Raw genomic sequence first — 17,537 nt, forward strand, 5'->3', positions numbered from 1 at the left:
TGTAATGGCGTCTATGGGACTTCTACTTACTAAACCTATACCATTTGGCATAATAAGGTACCAGTGCTTTGGGTGATTTTGCTGGTTAGACTTATAAGACTGCCAGTTTATTTTATTTATTTGTTTATTTTAATATATTTTTACTGATTTCAGAAAGGAAGGGAGAGACAGAAACATCAATGATGAGAGAGAATCATTATTTGACTGCCTCCTACACCCCGCCCCCCACTGGGGATCGCACCCACAACCCAGGCATATGCCCTTGACTGGAATCAAACCTGGGACCTTTCAGTCCCCAGGCCAACGCTCTATCCGCTGAACAAAACCAGCGAGACCAGGCTGCCAATTTAGAGTTTGAGGAGTCAGATATATTCAATTTGTAAATGAAATTTAGAATGTTTGAGGATCCTTAGTTAGGTTGGAAAGTAGGGTTACAAAAATCTGCTGGTTTAAATTAAGTGACCACTTAATTGGTTATTAATTTTGTATAGAAATTATTAAGTTTATAAGTGAATATATATCTTTATATACTGTACTTGAAAACTTGGAGAATAGGTTTTATTAAAACTTTGTAGGTTTCACAAATTAAACAAAATTCAGATGTAAGCAGCTGTAATCATTCATTCCATCCTAAGCACAAAAGTCACCGCACATATTAAAAAACTATATTATCATAAAGAAGCCTCCCAACCCTCTCTACCACCTCTTCCGGTTTTAATTTTCTTCCAAAGAACTCTCTCTGCCTGCTAGGTTCTTGTTTACTTGCTTCTTACTGACTCTGTCTGTGCCTCTCAGAGGGCTCTCATGTGTCTTGTTCACTGTCCCAGCACCCAGCCCAAAGCTTCACGTGGATCAGGTGCTCTGGATAAACAGCAGTCCAACTCCACAGCCCCTCCTGACTTCCTGTTAAAAGGGGCCCCACAGCAGAGCACACGTTCACACAGGACAACAATCCGAGAGAACTCACTGCGTTAGCGTTTCCTCCGACTTGCATGCAGCGCAACTGGAACCAAGACCAGTTAGAATCCAGCTCTGTAGATCTAAATGGAAAGAACATCCTAAATGTTAATACTTTTCTTCCCCAAAATCAAGCCACTAAACTTTGAGAACAAGCTTCCCTTGCTGTCAGAACCCTGAAGAATTCTGAGTGTGTTAGCCGGCACTCCGAAGTGCAGGACCCCTGGCACAGCGACTCCGGCCCCTCTCATCCTCCGTGGAAGCCAAGGCGCTGATGGCTCCAATCACCTGCTCCCCTCCACGCCGACCACAGACAGGCCACGCACGCCAGGCCATACCATGCCAGCCACACTTGCGCTGCCCACGCTCCAGCCAGCCACGCCCTCTGGGAGCAGAGATGACGGCCTGTGGGCTGTGGAACTCGGCCCCTGCCTCACACCCGTGGTGGGTCCTAACCTAAAGGTGGCCATGAGTCTCTGCTCAGCACAGATGGCCTGTTTGGACTTTTTCAGGGGCCCAGTTTAACACCTAGTAGGACCCCTGGAGGATGCTCATCATTTCACCATCAAATGGGAAGCACCCGCCATCACACAAGAGCAGGAGAACACTCAGGACGGAATGCTCCTGCAGTGACAGCTGCCTCCTCCCGTCGCACCTGTGCCTGTTTCCCTGAACCCTGAGGTCACCGCGGAGCCAGGTAAAGGCAGTATTTCCCAACAATAAAATTCCACCAGTGCTCAGCGTAAAGCAAGACAGGACAGCTCAACAATGCTGGAGCCCATAGAGCAAAAGCAGGCTCTCCGGGTCCACAGCGGCCCTCCTGCCCAGCTGGAAGGACTGTGGATGTGCGGGAACGGTGCAGGTGGCCTTTCCTTCACAGAAGGGCATTAACCTTTGTGAATGTTAAGATATTATTTTGCAGCTGAAACCGGTTTGGCTCAGTGGATAGAGCGTCAGTCTGCGGACTGAAAGGTCCCAGGTTCGATCTCGGTCAAGGGCATGTACCTTGGTTGCGGGCACATCCCTGGTAGGGGGTGTGCGGGAGGCAGCTCATTGATGATTCTCATCGATGTTTCTAACTCTCTATCCCTCTCTCTTCCTCTCTGTTAAAAATCAATAAAATTTATTTTAAAAAGATATTATTTTGCAGCCAATAGCTTCCTTAAGGTTAATAATGATACTAATACATGTCATTATTACATCTACATATATCTACTTCACGATGATATAAAAAGCAAATACTAACCCAAATACTAATAATTTCCCAAAGACAAAAGGAAATCTCCTTTTGAATTTAATTACCGAGTGAGGTGATGAAACGACACGTGTTGCTCTGAAATTCTCTTTCTGAGCGATCCCGCTTAGTCACACACCGTATGACCTGCCCAGACTGCGTGGGGTGCCACCCTCCCCACCTGTCACCGGTGGCTGTAACAGCAGTCTCTGGGCAGGCTGAGGGGACCCCCACTCTGCCATGACGAGCTGCGTGACCTTGGGGAGGTGGCTTAACCTCTGCGCTCGCTCTCCTCGTTGGAAAGAACCAGAGGCTATCTATGTCACTCCTGCAGAAAGTAAACACCATATGGCTAACGTTCTCACCGTCACCATCACCATCGTCATGGCGACCCTGTCACACCGTGGGATAAACACAAGCTCCGGAGGGCAGGCATAAAGCAGGTGCCTGACTTAAACTAATTCCAAAAACTGATGCTACAAGCCTCAGACTTACTCACCTGCCTAAACCTTTTAGTCCTGAAGTGTCTTTTAAAAAACAAAGCCAGACATTTGTTATATATTTCTTAGAAATAAAGATAACAAACACTGTTCTTTAGTCAAGCTGACAGAGATTCTCTCTCTCACTGGAATCTGAAACAAAAGGTGGTGATGACCATGAATAAGTCAGCCGTAAGAAGAAACCTGATCTGCTCAGCAGTGCCGCCCCACGAGAAGGGGACTCACTAAGTCACTTCCTGTCTTTAATTAGATGAAGACATGGTGAAGGTAAGGGCCTGAGCGAGGAGAAGAGAGTGAGCCGCGCAGGGAAGAAGAGCTGAAGAACGAGTGTCCCTTTAACAAAAGCTCCTGCTGACCAGCCGCTGGACAGGAGAAAGCGGTCCCTCCACCTCCACATCCTCCTGAGGGAATCCAACATTCCCCCAGTACGCTGGGGTCTGTGATTGTTCAAATCAGTGCACAAATGTTCAAAGAACAGCCTCCCACCTCTTTAAAAACAAAAGGCCACCAAGTGCCCTGTCATCCTTGACTTTGCCCAAATCCTAGACTATGCCCTCGAACAGGAGTGGTAGCGGTTGTTTTGAATAATTTATGACCTGTGATTCATACAGTTATATTTATCTGTAAATAGTTATATTTATCTGACTGCTAGAAGGCTAGTGACTCAACCTGCGAGAGCCCAGAGACTGCTGTCCAGCATGCCAGGCTCCGGTCTGTCCTCCCTCAACCTGGGGCGCCAGAAAACCACCTCATTTCCGGGAATGGTTTAAGCTTCCTTCAGTGGAGGAAAGGGAGGACCAGAGGAGAAGGGCGGGCGTGGCGGCGAAGAGGAAAGAACACAGCAGAGGGAGCAGACAGACAAGCAGCTGCGTGCTGCCTCGAGTCCAGCCCTCCGGGGCTCTGGGCAGGTTACCGGGTCACAGCTGATCTGTGTGAGGGAAGCACATTAAAGACAAAACGGTGGGGGTGGGAGGGGAGAGAGGACTCGGGGAATTCACATGCATATACGCAGAGCCCATGGACACAGAGCAGTGTGGTGACGGCCTGGGAGGGCGAGTGCTGGGTGGAGGGGGTCAATGGGAAAAAAGGGGATATCTGTAATACTTCCAACAATAAAAACAAATTTAAAAGAAGACATGAACAAACCCATCATAAAAACAAACAAACTCCCTCGCAACTAAATCCCTCAATATTTAAAGAGACAAGGACAGGATGTGAATTCAAACTATTCTGACAGCAGCAAAGAAAAAAGAAGACAGGAGACTGACAGGTTGTCCAAAGCCAATAAGAACAGAGAACTCCCTTTCCAAGGTGATCACCTTGGTGTTACATGGCCATACGTATTTAGCACGTCAGGCCTGTGCAAATCACTTTCTAAAAAGAGAACTCAGGAAAGTGCATCAGCAAAGTTTTTAAAAAAGATTATATTGCTATTATTACTATTTCTGTGCTATCATACAGAAATCTCGTTCTGAATTATAAGACTTTATCCTTTAGGAACAAATGCTTTTTATAGTCATTGCATTGTATCAATAGTCCTTAAGTCGACGTGAGATAAAATCGCTTGTCACAGTTACAGACAGCCGGCCTGCCTCTGGCTGCCTCCCTGGGGAAGACGGGCGGGAAGCAGGTTCGTGGTGGAGGTGGCAGTGACCACAGCAATGCCCAGGGCTGCAGAGGGGCCTGGCCAAGCCAGGGCTGCTGAAGCTCAGGCCTCCTCGATTACAAGCCCTGAGCCCATGTTCTTTCTTTTTTAAAATATATGTGTTTATTGATTTCAGAGAGGAAGGGAGAGAGAGAGACAGAAACATCGATGAGAGAGAATCATTGATCGGCTGCCTCCTGCATATCCCTACTGGGGATCAAGCCCGAAACTCAGGCATGTCCTTGACCGGGATCGAACCTGGGACCCTTTAGTCTGCAGGCCGATGTTCTGTTCACTGAGCCAAACCAGCCAGGGCTATTTTATTATTTCTTATATTCTTCTGTTTCTTTACCTCACACAGGGCCGAGCCACCTCCCATTGGACTGGGGGGCTGTGTGTGTCCAGAGGGGGCGCCGTTCTCTCTCGCACACAAAGGCCCCTTCCATATGGTGTGAGTGGAAGATAGCAACTTGTCAGAGGAGCCAACGCAGCTCACGACTTAAGATGACAAGAGAAGATGTTCATAGTGTAAGCATCGGAAGCTGCCACAAAACTCAAACAGAACCATCACTCAGGCTCTGCGGAGTCAGTGCCCTGGAGCCACAGCTGTACGACTGCTGGAACCCTGACGTTAGCTCTCCCTGACGGGGTGCAGGGTGGACCCACTGCACCTGAACCCCTCCTACAGGGAGTGCTCAGCGGGCCCTCTAAGAGAGGCCACGGTACCCCACTCACTCAGCGGACACTGTGCATGTGACTGGCGCACACAGAGTGGGCGCGTCCGGAGCCCACAGACTGGCAGTCCAGTCAGCAAGCAAGGACAGGATGAAACCTTTCCTGGACGGGACCAAGAGGCACTGAGATCTCAAGAAGAGTCTAGAAGGGCAGTCAGTGGCCAGAGCATGTGCAGAAATGGCCTGTGGACGGAGGTGGCGGCAGAGACCAGGTGTGCACGGCCCAGCGCAGGCCAGTCTGAGAGCATCCCGAGGCGGCCAAAGCCGGGCTCCGGGGAGAACGGTCTCTAACTGCTGTCACCGGAAGATCGTAAGGGAAAGGAAATACCGTCTCAAGCCCTCCATCCCGACAGTCCACGCCACGGCCATGCTCCGACACAGGACTCTATGTGCAGAAACTCGCTCACTGGCCCAGTGTTCTCCATACGGCACTTAATCTCCACAATCATAGCCCATCCCATTCCACTGGCGCCAAAGGAAACAGCAGGAAGAAGGGAGAGCGCTCCCTGTGACATGAACGCCCCACCCCCGGGACAGTCACTCACCGAATGAAGCTCAGGTGAACGCCCAGCGACCGGTGCGACCCCGAGCAGTCGATGCAGAGGAACACCCCGTAGGTGATGCTTGCCCAGCTGGGGTTTTTGGCGCCACAATCAAAACACACCTGAAAGGAAAGGTGAAAAGTCGACTTTAATTCCTTGATAGTGGCCCAGGGAGCCCTCCCACAGGACACAATACATGATTTAGCTTGAAAGCTGCTTAACTTTTACAGTTTAAACTGGGTAATAGAAACTACCTCATCTAGATATTTAAAAGCTGAAATTTCACCCTGGCCAGGTAGCTAAGGTGGTTAGAACCCAATATGCCAAGGTTGTGGGGTCAACCGCCAGTGGGCACATACGAGAATCAGCCAATGAACGCACAACCCCGTGGAACAACAAGTCCATCTCTCACTCTCTCACTACGCAAAGTTAATCCTACTTAATAATAGAGTAATATGCAAATTAACCACCACTCTGCTACACCCACAAGCCATGCCCACAAGCCAAGTAGGTCTTATTTTCGGAGGATGTCTTATTTTGGGGGAAACACGGTAGGTGGCATCACTGATCCCACAAACACGTGCTGAGCTGCTCTCCACTGCCAGGCGCGTGCTGGCCTCTGGGGGAGAAGGGGATGGAACTTCAGACACCCCATGGTACAAGCTCTTAGGGTACGGCCTCCCCTTCCGTGGGACTGGTCGTGCCAAAGGCACTGTCTTTCTACGAGAGGCCATGGTACCCCTCACTCACTCAGCGGACACTGTGCATGTGCCTGGCGCACAGAGTGGGTGCATCCGGAGCCCACAGACTGGCAGTCCAGTGGGCAGGCCGGTTAGTGACCAGGCTGAATCTCAGCAAGCAAGGACAGGATGAAACGTTTCCTGGACGGGACCAAGAGGCACTGAGATCTCAAGAAGAGTCTAGAAGGGCAGTCAGTGGCCACAGCATGTTCAGGACATGGCCTGTGGGCAGAAGTGACGTCAGAGATGAGGTGTGCAGAGCCCAGCGCAGGCCAGTCCGAGAGCATCCCGAGGCGGGCTCCGGAGGAGAACGGGTTTCTAACTAGGTGACTTCAGTATCCTCCTGCCCCGGCTCCCCTCCCTCCCACCCCTCCCCCCGCCACCTGAGAGGAGGAATTGCTAGAATGCAGTTCCACGAGGGGGCGCCCAGGCTGTCTTGGTCAGCTGAGCCGAGCACCGGCCAGCACAAAGTGGCATTAAACACAAATGCAGGGAGTGGGACGGGTTGGGTGGAAGGCAAGGAGCTGGGGCTGGGCTGGGGCCTGAGGCCTGGCAGGCGGGAGGCAGGTGGAAATCAGTCTGGTTCTCGCGATGTCGCCTGATTCCTGGCTTTGAGCACAGGGCTGTGCTGGGTTCTGATACCAGTCCCCACTCAGAGCTGAGACATGCTTATCTAAGCAGAAGATTCACATGCTTATCTGAACAGCTCTGTGGTGAGGACCAGAAAGTTTTGACTAGCCATTTGTTTTGCCTCCTGATGAGAACAGTTGCCATAGAAATAATAACTAATGTTGAGTGTTTGCTCCTGCCAGGCTCTGCCGGTGGCCAGCTGAACTTCCCAGCAACGCCGTGGGAAGGCGCACTGTGACCCCGGGCCTTAAGGCGGTGCCCCCGGTGCATCCCACAGGCCCGCAGGCAGCGGCTGTGGTGGTTAGTGCTCTGCTGTCTTCTCTCAAAAGTCTTACTTTCAAACGAGGCCCCCATTCTCATTCTGCACCCCCAGACTACGTAGCACGGTTCTGATTCCCATTTTAGGGAAAAGGAAGGAATTATGAAGTATCACAGCTAAGAATGGCACCTTGGGGACTGGGCCCAGCAGTCTGCACGGACTCTCCCCCCTCCCCCCCAGAGGCCGAAGCCGCTCGGTGAGACCACCAGTGCACCTCTGTGCCCAGCTGTGCCCAATGGCTGTTTGTTGGGTGAGTCACTCAAGCCATCAATGCCGGCCCAGGAACATACAGCTTCCAGGAAGGAGCCACAGACCAGGAGGCTGACCCTGGAGCTAAAACCCTGGTCCGCACACAAGGGAGAAACGGGACACTGCATTCTGAGAGCAAACCGAGCTGGTTTTCGGTCTCGTGTATCTCAGAGCTGCTTTTCAGAACCCGCTTTGAAAATGCTTATTGTCACCCAACTCATCCGCATCATGAAAACTGGCTTTCATCTTTGTTTAGGTCACTGTTTCTCACTGACGATCAAATAGGTGACCAGCAGGTGTGTTTGCTCGGCTCTCTGAGCAGTCCCGTTAGGGAATGGACCAGGGGTCCTCAAACTTTTTAAAGTGGGGGCCAGGTCACGGTCCCCCAGAGAGCTGGAGGGCCGGACTATATGAACTACTAATTCCTACTGTAACACCTCGGCTGCGCTCACTGCCCAAAAAACCTGGCGGGCCGGATCAGACTCCTCTGCGGGCCACATGTGGCCCGCGGGCCGTAGTTTGAAGACGCCTGGAATGGACGGTGCCCCGCAGGTGTGTTGTTCATACAAAAACAATCACACAGCTGGCACGTGGTGAAGACAGTCCATGCAGGCACTGCTCCCACTGTCTTTCTGGGATGGTCTCACTCAGTCCTCACAACAACCCCGCTAGGTCCCGTCCCGTGTTCAGAGGAGGAAGACAGAGCACAGGTAAGCATTCCAGTAGCCTGCCCGGGGCGACAGCTGCAAAGCAGCAGGCCTGCCCTCAGCGCCCAGGAGTGCCAGCTGCGCCCCTCCAAGTGCGTGCGTCTCGGGAGGGAGTCTTATTTTTAAAGGGGGCCTTCCCTCTGACGGCTTCCACCGAAGAGAACACACATCACGTTCTGGGGTGCCGCGGACCAAAGATAGCTGCCTGCAGACCCGGAGGCTGTCTGGATCCACAGGAGCCACTCTGTTCTCAGGTGACTCTGAACTGGAAAAGCAAGGAAAACAGCCAAGACACTGGCACCGGCGGCTTCCTCCTCCCCACCGCCCTGCCCCGGACACGGCTTCCAATACACGGTGTCCTTTCCCGCTCCTGGGAAGGCGGTGGAATCATGGAGATGGGAAACAAAGATCCGTGTAGTGAGGAACTGGGGGACTTCCTAGGCCCTCCTGCCGGGGCTCCTGCCTGGGCGCCTGACAGCTGCTTAGGCTGGAGGGGCCCGTGGGGCCCGGGCAGGGCTGTCACAGGAGGAGGCGAGAGTCCAGGCTGACGGGACAGCCCTTTGCACTCTCCAGGTTCCACTCCGACCCGTGATCGGCCCCTGACCCGGCCCCTGATCCTCAGGAGAGGGAGTCACCTCAGCCCCGTGCGTCATCGCACCTCCAGCCGCTTCCAAAGCTGCAAAGGGCGCGGGGGCCGGGAGGGGGCGCCGCCGGCGGCGGGAGGAAAGGAAAACCCCGGCCTCGGAGCCGCGGAGGGAGGAAGGGCAGGAGGCAGGGAGGGCTGCGCCGGGCTTTCTTAGAAAGAAGACAGAGCGGGAAGCCCGCACAGACCACTGGGCCGCATCGGACAGGAGCGCGGCAGCCGCCGGCCTGGCCCCGGGGAGCAGCCCCGAGGAACTTGAAGGTCCGTTCGAGGGAGGAGGGGGCGAGCCGAGCTCCCCCAAACGCCCGGGGCCACCAGCTGGAGTTCCGACCGGGTGCGCGCTCCCCAGCGGGGTCACAGGTGGCTGCGGTGCCCGCCCCACTCCCAGGACCCCGGTGCCCTCCCAGCCCTCTCCCGGGACCCCCAAGCTTGTCCCGGCCCTCGGGGACTCAGTGTCCACTCGGCAGCCCCGGTAGGCTCCTCCGCCCGGTGTCAGGAACCCATGTGTCTGCCCGGCCCCTAGGACCGCACCCCTCACCACCCCCGCCGCCGGCACCCGCTGCCGCCCGCCCGCGGCCTCCGTGCCCCTCCCCGCTGCTCCCCTGCCCGGCTGGGGGGCGGCGCGCGGGCCGGGGGCCCAGCAGAGGCCCAGCTGCCACGGCCGCAAGTGCGACGTGTCACAGGCCGGGCCGGCTCCTCCTCCCGCGGCCGCGGACACGGGCGTCGCAGGGGCCGCCCGCGGGGCCGGGCCGGGATGCCGAGCGAGCCGACCGCGCCGGCGGCCGTTACCTTGTTGGTGGGCACCGAGCGGAGGCGCTTGAGGACGGTCAGGATGTCCTGCTTGCTGGGGTCCCCCATGGTCGCCGGAGAACCGAGGCGCAGCTGCCCCGGCCGAGCGGGAAGGGCTGATCTGGAGCGGTTGCCGCCTCCCGGAGCCTGACTACGGCCCGGGGGGCGGGGCTGCGCGTGACGGCCAGGCCCCGCCCACCACCGGGGCGCACGCGCCGCTGCCCTCTAGGGCCCCGCCCACCCAGGCCCGCCCTAGGCCCCGCCCACAACCGGGCGCACGCGCGCCGCTGCCCTCTAGGGCCCCGCTAAGCTGTCCCACCGACCCCGCCCACCCGGGCCCCGCCCCTGACGCTACGCGCGCATGCGCAGGAGGCGCGCGCGCCTTTTCCAGGGCGGCGTCGTCAGCAGCGCCGGGCAGCGGGCTGAGCCTGGCCTGGGTGAGGGTGGGGTTCGCGCCCAGGCGCACGGCCTTCGGAACCCCCGCCTTTCCGGCGGGCGGACTGCTGCTTTCTTGGCCAAGGCCTTCTCACCTCGCCCCGTGATTGCGGCAGCGCCAGTCACTCGCAGCGGCAAAGCGGGAAACGTGAGGGGAAAGGGCCGACCCGCCATTGCCGACGCCCGGTTTCTGTCAGTCCCTCACTTGAATGCCGTGCGGGGGACGCTCTCCACACGGACATGGATTTTCTAAGGTGTCGGTTTAGGCCTGGGGTCAGGGAGAGAAGTTCTGATGGGCAGAATGGAGGCGAACAGCATGGTCCCCGGCCTCTCCCGGGCCGCTCCCGCCCTCCGGCTGACAGACCGCGAGAACGGCATGAACTGGACGAAGTCGCCTCTTTCACACCCGGGAATGTTTGGGAGTCAAATGCAATGCCGCCTCCCTGGCCCGAGGCCTGGGCGCCTCTGCTCCGGAGCCGCTCCCTCCTCCGCTCCGGGGCCAGAGCTGAGCAGCAGGAGGGCGGCTCCGGGGAGAGCCTGGCCGCCGGCTTCTCCTCTTGGGCTAGGATCGCGCCCTCCCCCGCCTGTCAGACACCCTGGGGGCCCTGGGGACTGGCCAGGAGCGGGGGGGCCTTCCCCACGAAGGGGCGCCATCACCTCTGGAACAGGGGCGCCTGTATTTTTGCAGGCAGCCGTGACTATTGGAACGTTCTTTAGATTGAATCCAAATAGGCACCCCTGTCCTGTGTTCTGTGTCTGTCCGTACTAGTTCGGCTTTAAACAGAACACCTGGCATGTTCCTGAGACACAGTCATGTCCTTTCTGTTGGGCACGATGGTCCCTCTTAGTTTGGAGCTGAAATCTTACCAAGTTATGTGTCAGATTAGGGCGCGGTGTGTTCACTCAGCTCTCCCACAGGGTCCCTGAGAAGGAAGATAGTACAGGGAAGGGTAGCAGTGTAGGCAGGCAGAAGCGAAGGGGCAGATGCTATTATTGTCCTTTAGCTCATCTGCTTAAGTGTTCTTCGGAGAACTTATTCCCCCCGACACTATAATATGTAAATAAATCTGCCTCCCTTCCGCTGAATATAGATTTCATGAGCTCAGATCTGTTTGGTCCACACCCCTAACCCCAGCTTCTAGAACGATGCCAGGCATGTAGTATGGATTCAGTGAAGACTTTTGGTGTGGGCTTAGAATGTATAAATACAGAGGTCGTCAATCATGCCAACATCATAAGGAGAAAAGGCTGGATAATCTACAAAATCACACCTTCTCCTGAGCCCCTCAGAGAGCTGAGGTTGCAAAGCAACCAAGCAAACAATTCCAAGAAAGACAAGACTCTCCAAAAGGATGGAGCGTAAGAACCCACTCACCTTCGGCAGAGCTCGGAGAAAGAAGTGGCTGCCATTCAAGTGGGCGCGAGGAAATCACCTAAGATTTTAAGGAATTCTTAAAGGCCATATGTGAGCTAGCGTGTCAGTTTGGAGTCGTCGGGGGCCTCAGATACAAAGGGACTTGCATTCACTCACAAGCTTTTTTCCATAAACCTTCACCAGAATTCTTTCTTCACGAGACAGATGGAGACAGAAGATGGAGAAAAGCCCCTGTGGGGCAGGCATGCAGCCGTCGGGGGAAGGCACAAACCCCCACCCACTTGCTTTCTCTCCTGAAAAGCAAACTCTCCCTCCAGGTACCGGCAAAGATCCATTTCTTCCAGGAAAGGAAGAGAAACGAACTCCAGTAATACCAAGTCCACAAGCGGATAGGAAATCCGCTAGCTTTAAAAGGGTAAACAGAATGTCATGGCTGCAGGGGGAAGGCTAGAAGGAAATCCCTCTGTTGCTGGGAGCGGGGAGGGCGGGGTTTTGTGGGGAGGGAAGGTCAGGAACACTTGGGCTCAGATTCTAATTCATAACAAACAGGTTTGCTGCCACTGGAGGAGAGAGGAAAGTCCCAATCACAATAAACACAGGCACCACACCGAGGTTTGCTGTCACCAGGAGGAGGGTGGAAATGTCATCAGGAGGCCTTAGACTGAAGCTGACCCAGGTCAACAGAGAACCTCCACCGACACGTCCACGAGCCTGGTGCTAAGCAGCAGCAGCAGGCTACCACAAAGGAAGGACAGGCACGGCGGTAGACAACTCTGGTACCCCAGCCCTCACGCTAAGCACAAGGTTACCCCAGCCCACCGCTAACGCAGCTTTAACACCAAGGTGCGCTGGAGATAAGAGCAATGGCAAAACCAGGCTTGACTGCTACCTAGGTTGACTCAATCCCTAACCAATGAGCTGACAGAAGCATGCCCACTTTCAAGGGTGACTGCTGTTAACTTCAGTCTGTTCCTCTGCGTTAGGGGGATGATGGGGCAGTTGTGTGTCTTGACTGTGGTAGCGGTTACACAGCTGTCTGCATTAAAACTTGTAGCACTGTACATGCAATGGAGTGCCCTTTGCTGAGTGTGAATTATACCTTCAAAGCTGAGAAAAGAAGTGGGAAGGAAGCAAATGCTCAGCGTCTTTAGGGTCAGGAGAAAAGGCTTGCGATGAAATATCAAGAGAAGCAGGATACCAAACTGCAGTTACAACATGACCATATTTTTAAAACACACATAAATGACAATGGCAACAAAACGTCTGCCCGTGGGTATGGAATAGAAAAAAAGACAAGAAAAACTGCAGTCCCCCAGAATGTCAGCAGCGTTACCCCTGGAAGCAGCATCATGGGTGACTAAAGTTTTTCTGAATACTTTTGCTTGGTTTCTAAACACTCATCTGAATTTTTGTTCCTTTTACAATTGAGGGGCCTGGCTATTTTTTTCTTCTTTGAATTATGGATCCATTTATTAAAGGCCGGCGGCATCCAAGGGGCTGAAGCTCCAAATCTTGCAACCCCCACAGCTTGCCTCGTCTGGCTTACATGGCAGAACATCACAAAGGTATCAATTACATCTTTGGGGGCCTGGCTATCTTGACTGAAGTGGCCAATGAGCCACACAGTTTGCTTGCAGTCCTTGTCGCTTTGACTGAATGCCACTGGGCTCCAGGCTTTTTGCCTTCCTGCCTCTTGGCTGGGCACTCAGGTTTCTGGGACTGTGGTCATGGCATCAGATGCCAAACTGTATCCTTCGCTCATCGGAGGTTGGCCCCTTGGCCGTGGGCGTTAGTTATCCTTTGCTTAAAAGGAGTGATGCTCTCTCTGTAGGTCCTATGTCCATCTGCTCCTTCAGCTCTCCCTTCATTTCCCAGCCCTTTCCACAAAGGATTTGAAGAAGCTCAAACCAATATATCATCAATATATGATGTTTGACTTAAAATTTTTCAACTTTCTGACTTCAAGATGGTGCGAAAGTAATAGGTACTCAGTAGAAATCAGCCGGGCTAAGCTGTAATGGTCAGTAGATTAGGTGTATGAAATGCATTTTCTTTAACTTCTATGTAACATTTTTCTTTTACATTCCATATTTTTTTTTATTAGTTTCAGGTGTACAGCATAATGGTTAGACAATCATATAATCTCTATATAATACAAAAGCCTAAGTGACTGTCCTACCATTCAACTCCCATTGGTAGCTATGATGGGCAATGACCACCAGGGGGCAGACACTCAATGCAGGAGCTGCTGAGCTGCAGTGACTTGGTAGCTGTGGTTCTCGGAACCAGAGAGGGAGCCTGATTCCTGGGTGCATCACCCAAGAACTGCCCTCTCACAATCCGGGACCCCTTAGGGCAGGCGTCTTCAAACTTTTTAAAGTGGGGGCCAGATCACGGTCCCTCAGAGAGCTGGAGGGCCGGACTATATGAACTACTAATTCCTACTGTAACACCTCGGCTGCGCTCACTGCCCCAAAAACCTGGCGTGCCGGATCAGACTCCTCTGTGGGCCGCATGTGGCCCGCAGGCCGTAGTTTGAAGACACCTGCCTTAGGGGATGTGAGATCTGGTTTTGGCCTGATTCCTGCAGGTCAGGCCAAGGGACCTCACTGTTGCATGCCTCTAGTTTACAATAATTGCATTTTTTACTTAGGATATTTTCAACTTGCGATGGGTTTATCAGGATATAAGTCAAGGAGCATATGTAATCTGAGTTTCATTGATTGGTCTGAAATTGATCTCATTTTTTCTTCTTAGTTTGGACTGGAGAGACAAGGTTGCTAGTCAGTGGGGGAGACAGACATACCAGCAGCTGCAAGAGGCAGGGAGAGTGTGTGATGAGGCGCCAGAGCACGGAGGAAGGCTCAGGTCAGGCAGCTCCCGCCTTGGTTGGCACCCCTTAAAAGAGCACCACCGGGGGGCAGGCACCTCCTTGTCCTCTGAGGCCTGTGCCCTCTTCATCCAACAGCACAGCCTAGTGGGCAGGCCCTGCACTGCACTGCCTGACTCTGAATCTAGACTGGCAAGTTATCCAACTTCTAGATAGCTCAGCTTCCTTGTCTAAAAAATAATAGCCCTGACCTGTATGTTCAGTGGTTAGAGCATCACCCCAGGCACTAGAAGGGCCAAGGGTTTGATTCCTGGTCAAGGGTACGTACCTGGCAGGGAGTGGCCAGGCCCGGAACAGCGGCTGCCAGGCTGGGAGCGGCCAGGCCCGGAGCAGCCGGGTCGGGTGTGGCCAAGCCCGGAGCAGCGGCTGCCAGGCTGGGAGCGGCCAGGCCTGGAGCAGCGGCTGCCAGGCTGGGAACGGCCAGGCCCTGAGTGGCCGGGCCCGGAGCAGCTGGGCCCAGAGCAGCCGGGTCGAGTGTGGCCAGGCCCGGAGCAGCAGCAGCCAAGTCCAGAGCAACTAGGTCGGGAGCGGTAGTGACAAGACCCGGAGCAGCTGGTTGTGGAAAGAACCAGAGCAACAGAGGCCAGGCCCGGAGCAGCCAGGCCTGGAACAGCTCACTCCTCGCCTGCCCCTGCCCCACGGCTGCCTCTCAGACATGGCTGGAAACTTTTGTGGGAACTTGAGGGTCTGCTGAATCAAGTGATGAAGGCTTAGATCTGAATGTGTTGAGTTAGTATAGGGCTGGGGTGTTGATCTGTGAGTGCCTTGGGTGGGGCCTGGATGAGGCTGCTTGACCTATTTGGAAATGTCTTTTGTGTGAAGTGTATCATTGGGCATGTAGAGGTATTATTGATATGAGAAAATGCTAAGTAACTGATTTACTATCTGAAAAGGGATTTACTATCGGGGAAAGGGAGGGAGGAAGAGACTGAACATAAACTGTGCACCTATGGATGAGGACAATGGGGGATGGGGAGGGGGCGGAGGGTGGGGTGGGAACCTGGTGAAGGAGGGAAGAAATGAGGAACCTTTGTAATAATATGAACAATAAAGATTGATTAAAAAAAAAAAAAAAGGGTACGTACCTGGGTTGCAGATTCCATCCTCAGCCCCGATCAGAGTGCCTGTGGGAGGCAACCAATTGATGTGACTCTCACAGTGATGTTTCTCCCCATCCCTCCTTCTCCCTCCCTCCCACTTTCTCCAAAAATTAAATAAGTGGGGGAAAAGTATCCTTGGATAGGGATTAACAAAAATAGGAATAATATTTACCTAGTTCATGGGACTGCTGTGGTGAGGACTGAACAAGTTAATAAATGTTACAGTTTAGAACAGGGCCTGCCACCAAGTGAAATATGAATGCTTACTACTATTCCCATTTTATAGTTGAGCAAACCCAGGCTTAGAGAAATTAAGTATGCTCAAGGTCACACAGCTACTTATGGTCACACAGTTGGAACCAAGTTTAAGTGAAGGAAATATGACCTCACAGTCCATGCTCTTAATTATTGACCTCCTCTTTATGCCTTTGTAAGACTGTCATTGAGTTTCAGTGAAGAAACAAAATGTTTTGTCAGATTTCGGTATGGAAAATCCAGCCTTCTTACATACCGTTTCACACATGGCTGCATCTCTGGCTTGTAGGAAGCATTCATGCGCAGGTACTGGTTGAGGAAGTTGTGGCGTCTCCACCTGGGTCTGTACACTTTGGTTATCATCAGCCTGAGCTGGGATGGCGTTGGGGTTGAGGCGACCTCCATAACAAGCACTTTTATACCCTTGACCTCAGGGGGAGGCAGGAGTCATTTTCCAGACGAGGAAACAAGGTCAGGGAGATGAAGGGACTTGCCTGGGTACAGGCATCTCATCAGTGACACAAGGTGCCCCTGATGCTGGTGGGACACCTCTCTCTAGCTGCCCGCTAACTCCCCCTGGTCATCTGGACAAATCCAGGAGCACGTAGGTGGCTGGCATTTTGGCACCTCTGACTTGCTATTTGGATCAGTGGTTTTAAAGTGTGGTCCTGACTCAGCATCTCCTGGGACTTGTTAGATTTGCAAACTCTGGGCCCCACTGAAGCTAGTGACTCAGAGACTCTGGGGTTCAGCCTAGCAAGCGGGGTTGTAACAGGCCTTCCAGATGTTTGAGAGCCAGTGCTTTAGACAGCAGCCCCTGAGATTGGGAGCTGGGCACCAGAGTTCAAACCCCCACCCGCCCAGTCTGCGGAGAGGCCTGAGGCAGGTCGCTCAGTCCCTCTGGTTTGTTTGCTGGTAATTCCGGGAAGTGGCCCAGGCTGCGGCTGTAGGGAGGGAAGGGCTGAGTGGGAGAGGGCTTGACGTGGTGGCCCTGTAGGGAGGGTGGCCCAGGGTGGCTGTAGGGAGGGGAATGGGGTGTCACTCACAACGCACTAATGTTACCACCTCCCAAGTTCCTGTGGCCTTTCCCTCCTTACTCTACCCCTCCCCCCACCTCCCGGGAAGGCAGGCCCCACTCTTTCCTGGGGAAACTGAGGCCCAGAGGGGGGATTCAGGGCCAGGACAGGAGTGGGCAGGTGGGCCGTGAGGGCCCTTCCTTGCAGGGGCTCTGGGAACGACAGGAGCCTGAGAAGAGGGCCTGGCTGAGCAGAGGTGGTTCTGTCCGGCTTTTGAGGGTCCCTCTGCTCGCCCCCTGGCTCTTTATCAGTCAGCGGAGGACCAGGAAGGGCCGCCCTGAAGAACCTGCAGATGGGGTTTGAGTTAGTGCCATCGGGACAGTGGGGATTCACTGGGCTGGAGTTCCCGGACCTGTGTCTTCTCCCACTCCCCATGGGTGGGCTGGCGTACAGGGCACAGTGCTCAGTGTCCCAGCCTGCTCTGGGCCCTCCCTGCAGCCTGCCCCCCGTCTCTCCGTGGCAGTGGGCAGTTCCAGGGGCTCCCACTCCTCCTCAGAAGTGGAGAGCAGGAGCCCCGTCACCATCAGACCAGGCGGCAGAGATCCAGCATGAGCTGGGCGCTGACTGCAGTGGCAGCTGCTACCTCACTCCTGGCTCTGAGCGCCCGGTGCCCCGGTGGGCGCTTTCCGGGCGGCTTCACCAGGTTTGCTGATTGTGGCTACGGCAGCCGTCTCATCTTTCTCATCTCACTCAGGCCGTTCTCCCCCGTGAGTGTGG

At 54.2% G+C, this 17,537-nt stretch overlaps 1 protein-coding gene across 3 annotated transcripts in view; it reads right to left on the reverse strand.

Moving 5' to 3' along the window:
- ARFGAP3 (ADP ribosylation factor GTPase activating protein 3) overlaps positions 1-9,846 on the reverse strand; it is a 36,670-nt gene extending 26,824 nt beyond the window's left edge. For 2 of the 3 annotated variants that reach the window (XM_036425450.1, XM_036425449.1), the window contains exons 1-3: positions 9,690-9,846; positions 5,616-5,734; positions 968-1,040 (exon numbers count right to left, since the gene is read on the reverse strand). In XM_036425450.1, the coding sequence (XP_036281343.1) occupies positions 968-1,040; positions 5,616-5,734; positions 9,690-9,758 (261 nt within the window). In that variant the 5' untranslated portion in view covers positions 9,759-9,846. The remainder of the gene's footprint in view (positions 1-967; positions 1,041-5,615; positions 5,735-9,689) is intronic. The other variant, XM_036425451.2, reaches the window with a different exon arrangement.
- Positions 9,847-17,537: the final 7,691 nt, after the last annotated feature.

Source organism: Pipistrellus kuhlii, unplaced genomic scaffold (genome assembly GCF_014108245.1).
Source record: "Pipistrellus kuhlii isolate mPipKuh1 unplaced genomic scaffold, mPipKuh1.p scaffold_m20_p_81, whole genome shotgun sequence".
Classification (NCBI taxonomy): Eukaryota; Metazoa; Chordata; class Mammalia; order Chiroptera; family Vespertilionidae; genus Pipistrellus; species Pipistrellus kuhlii.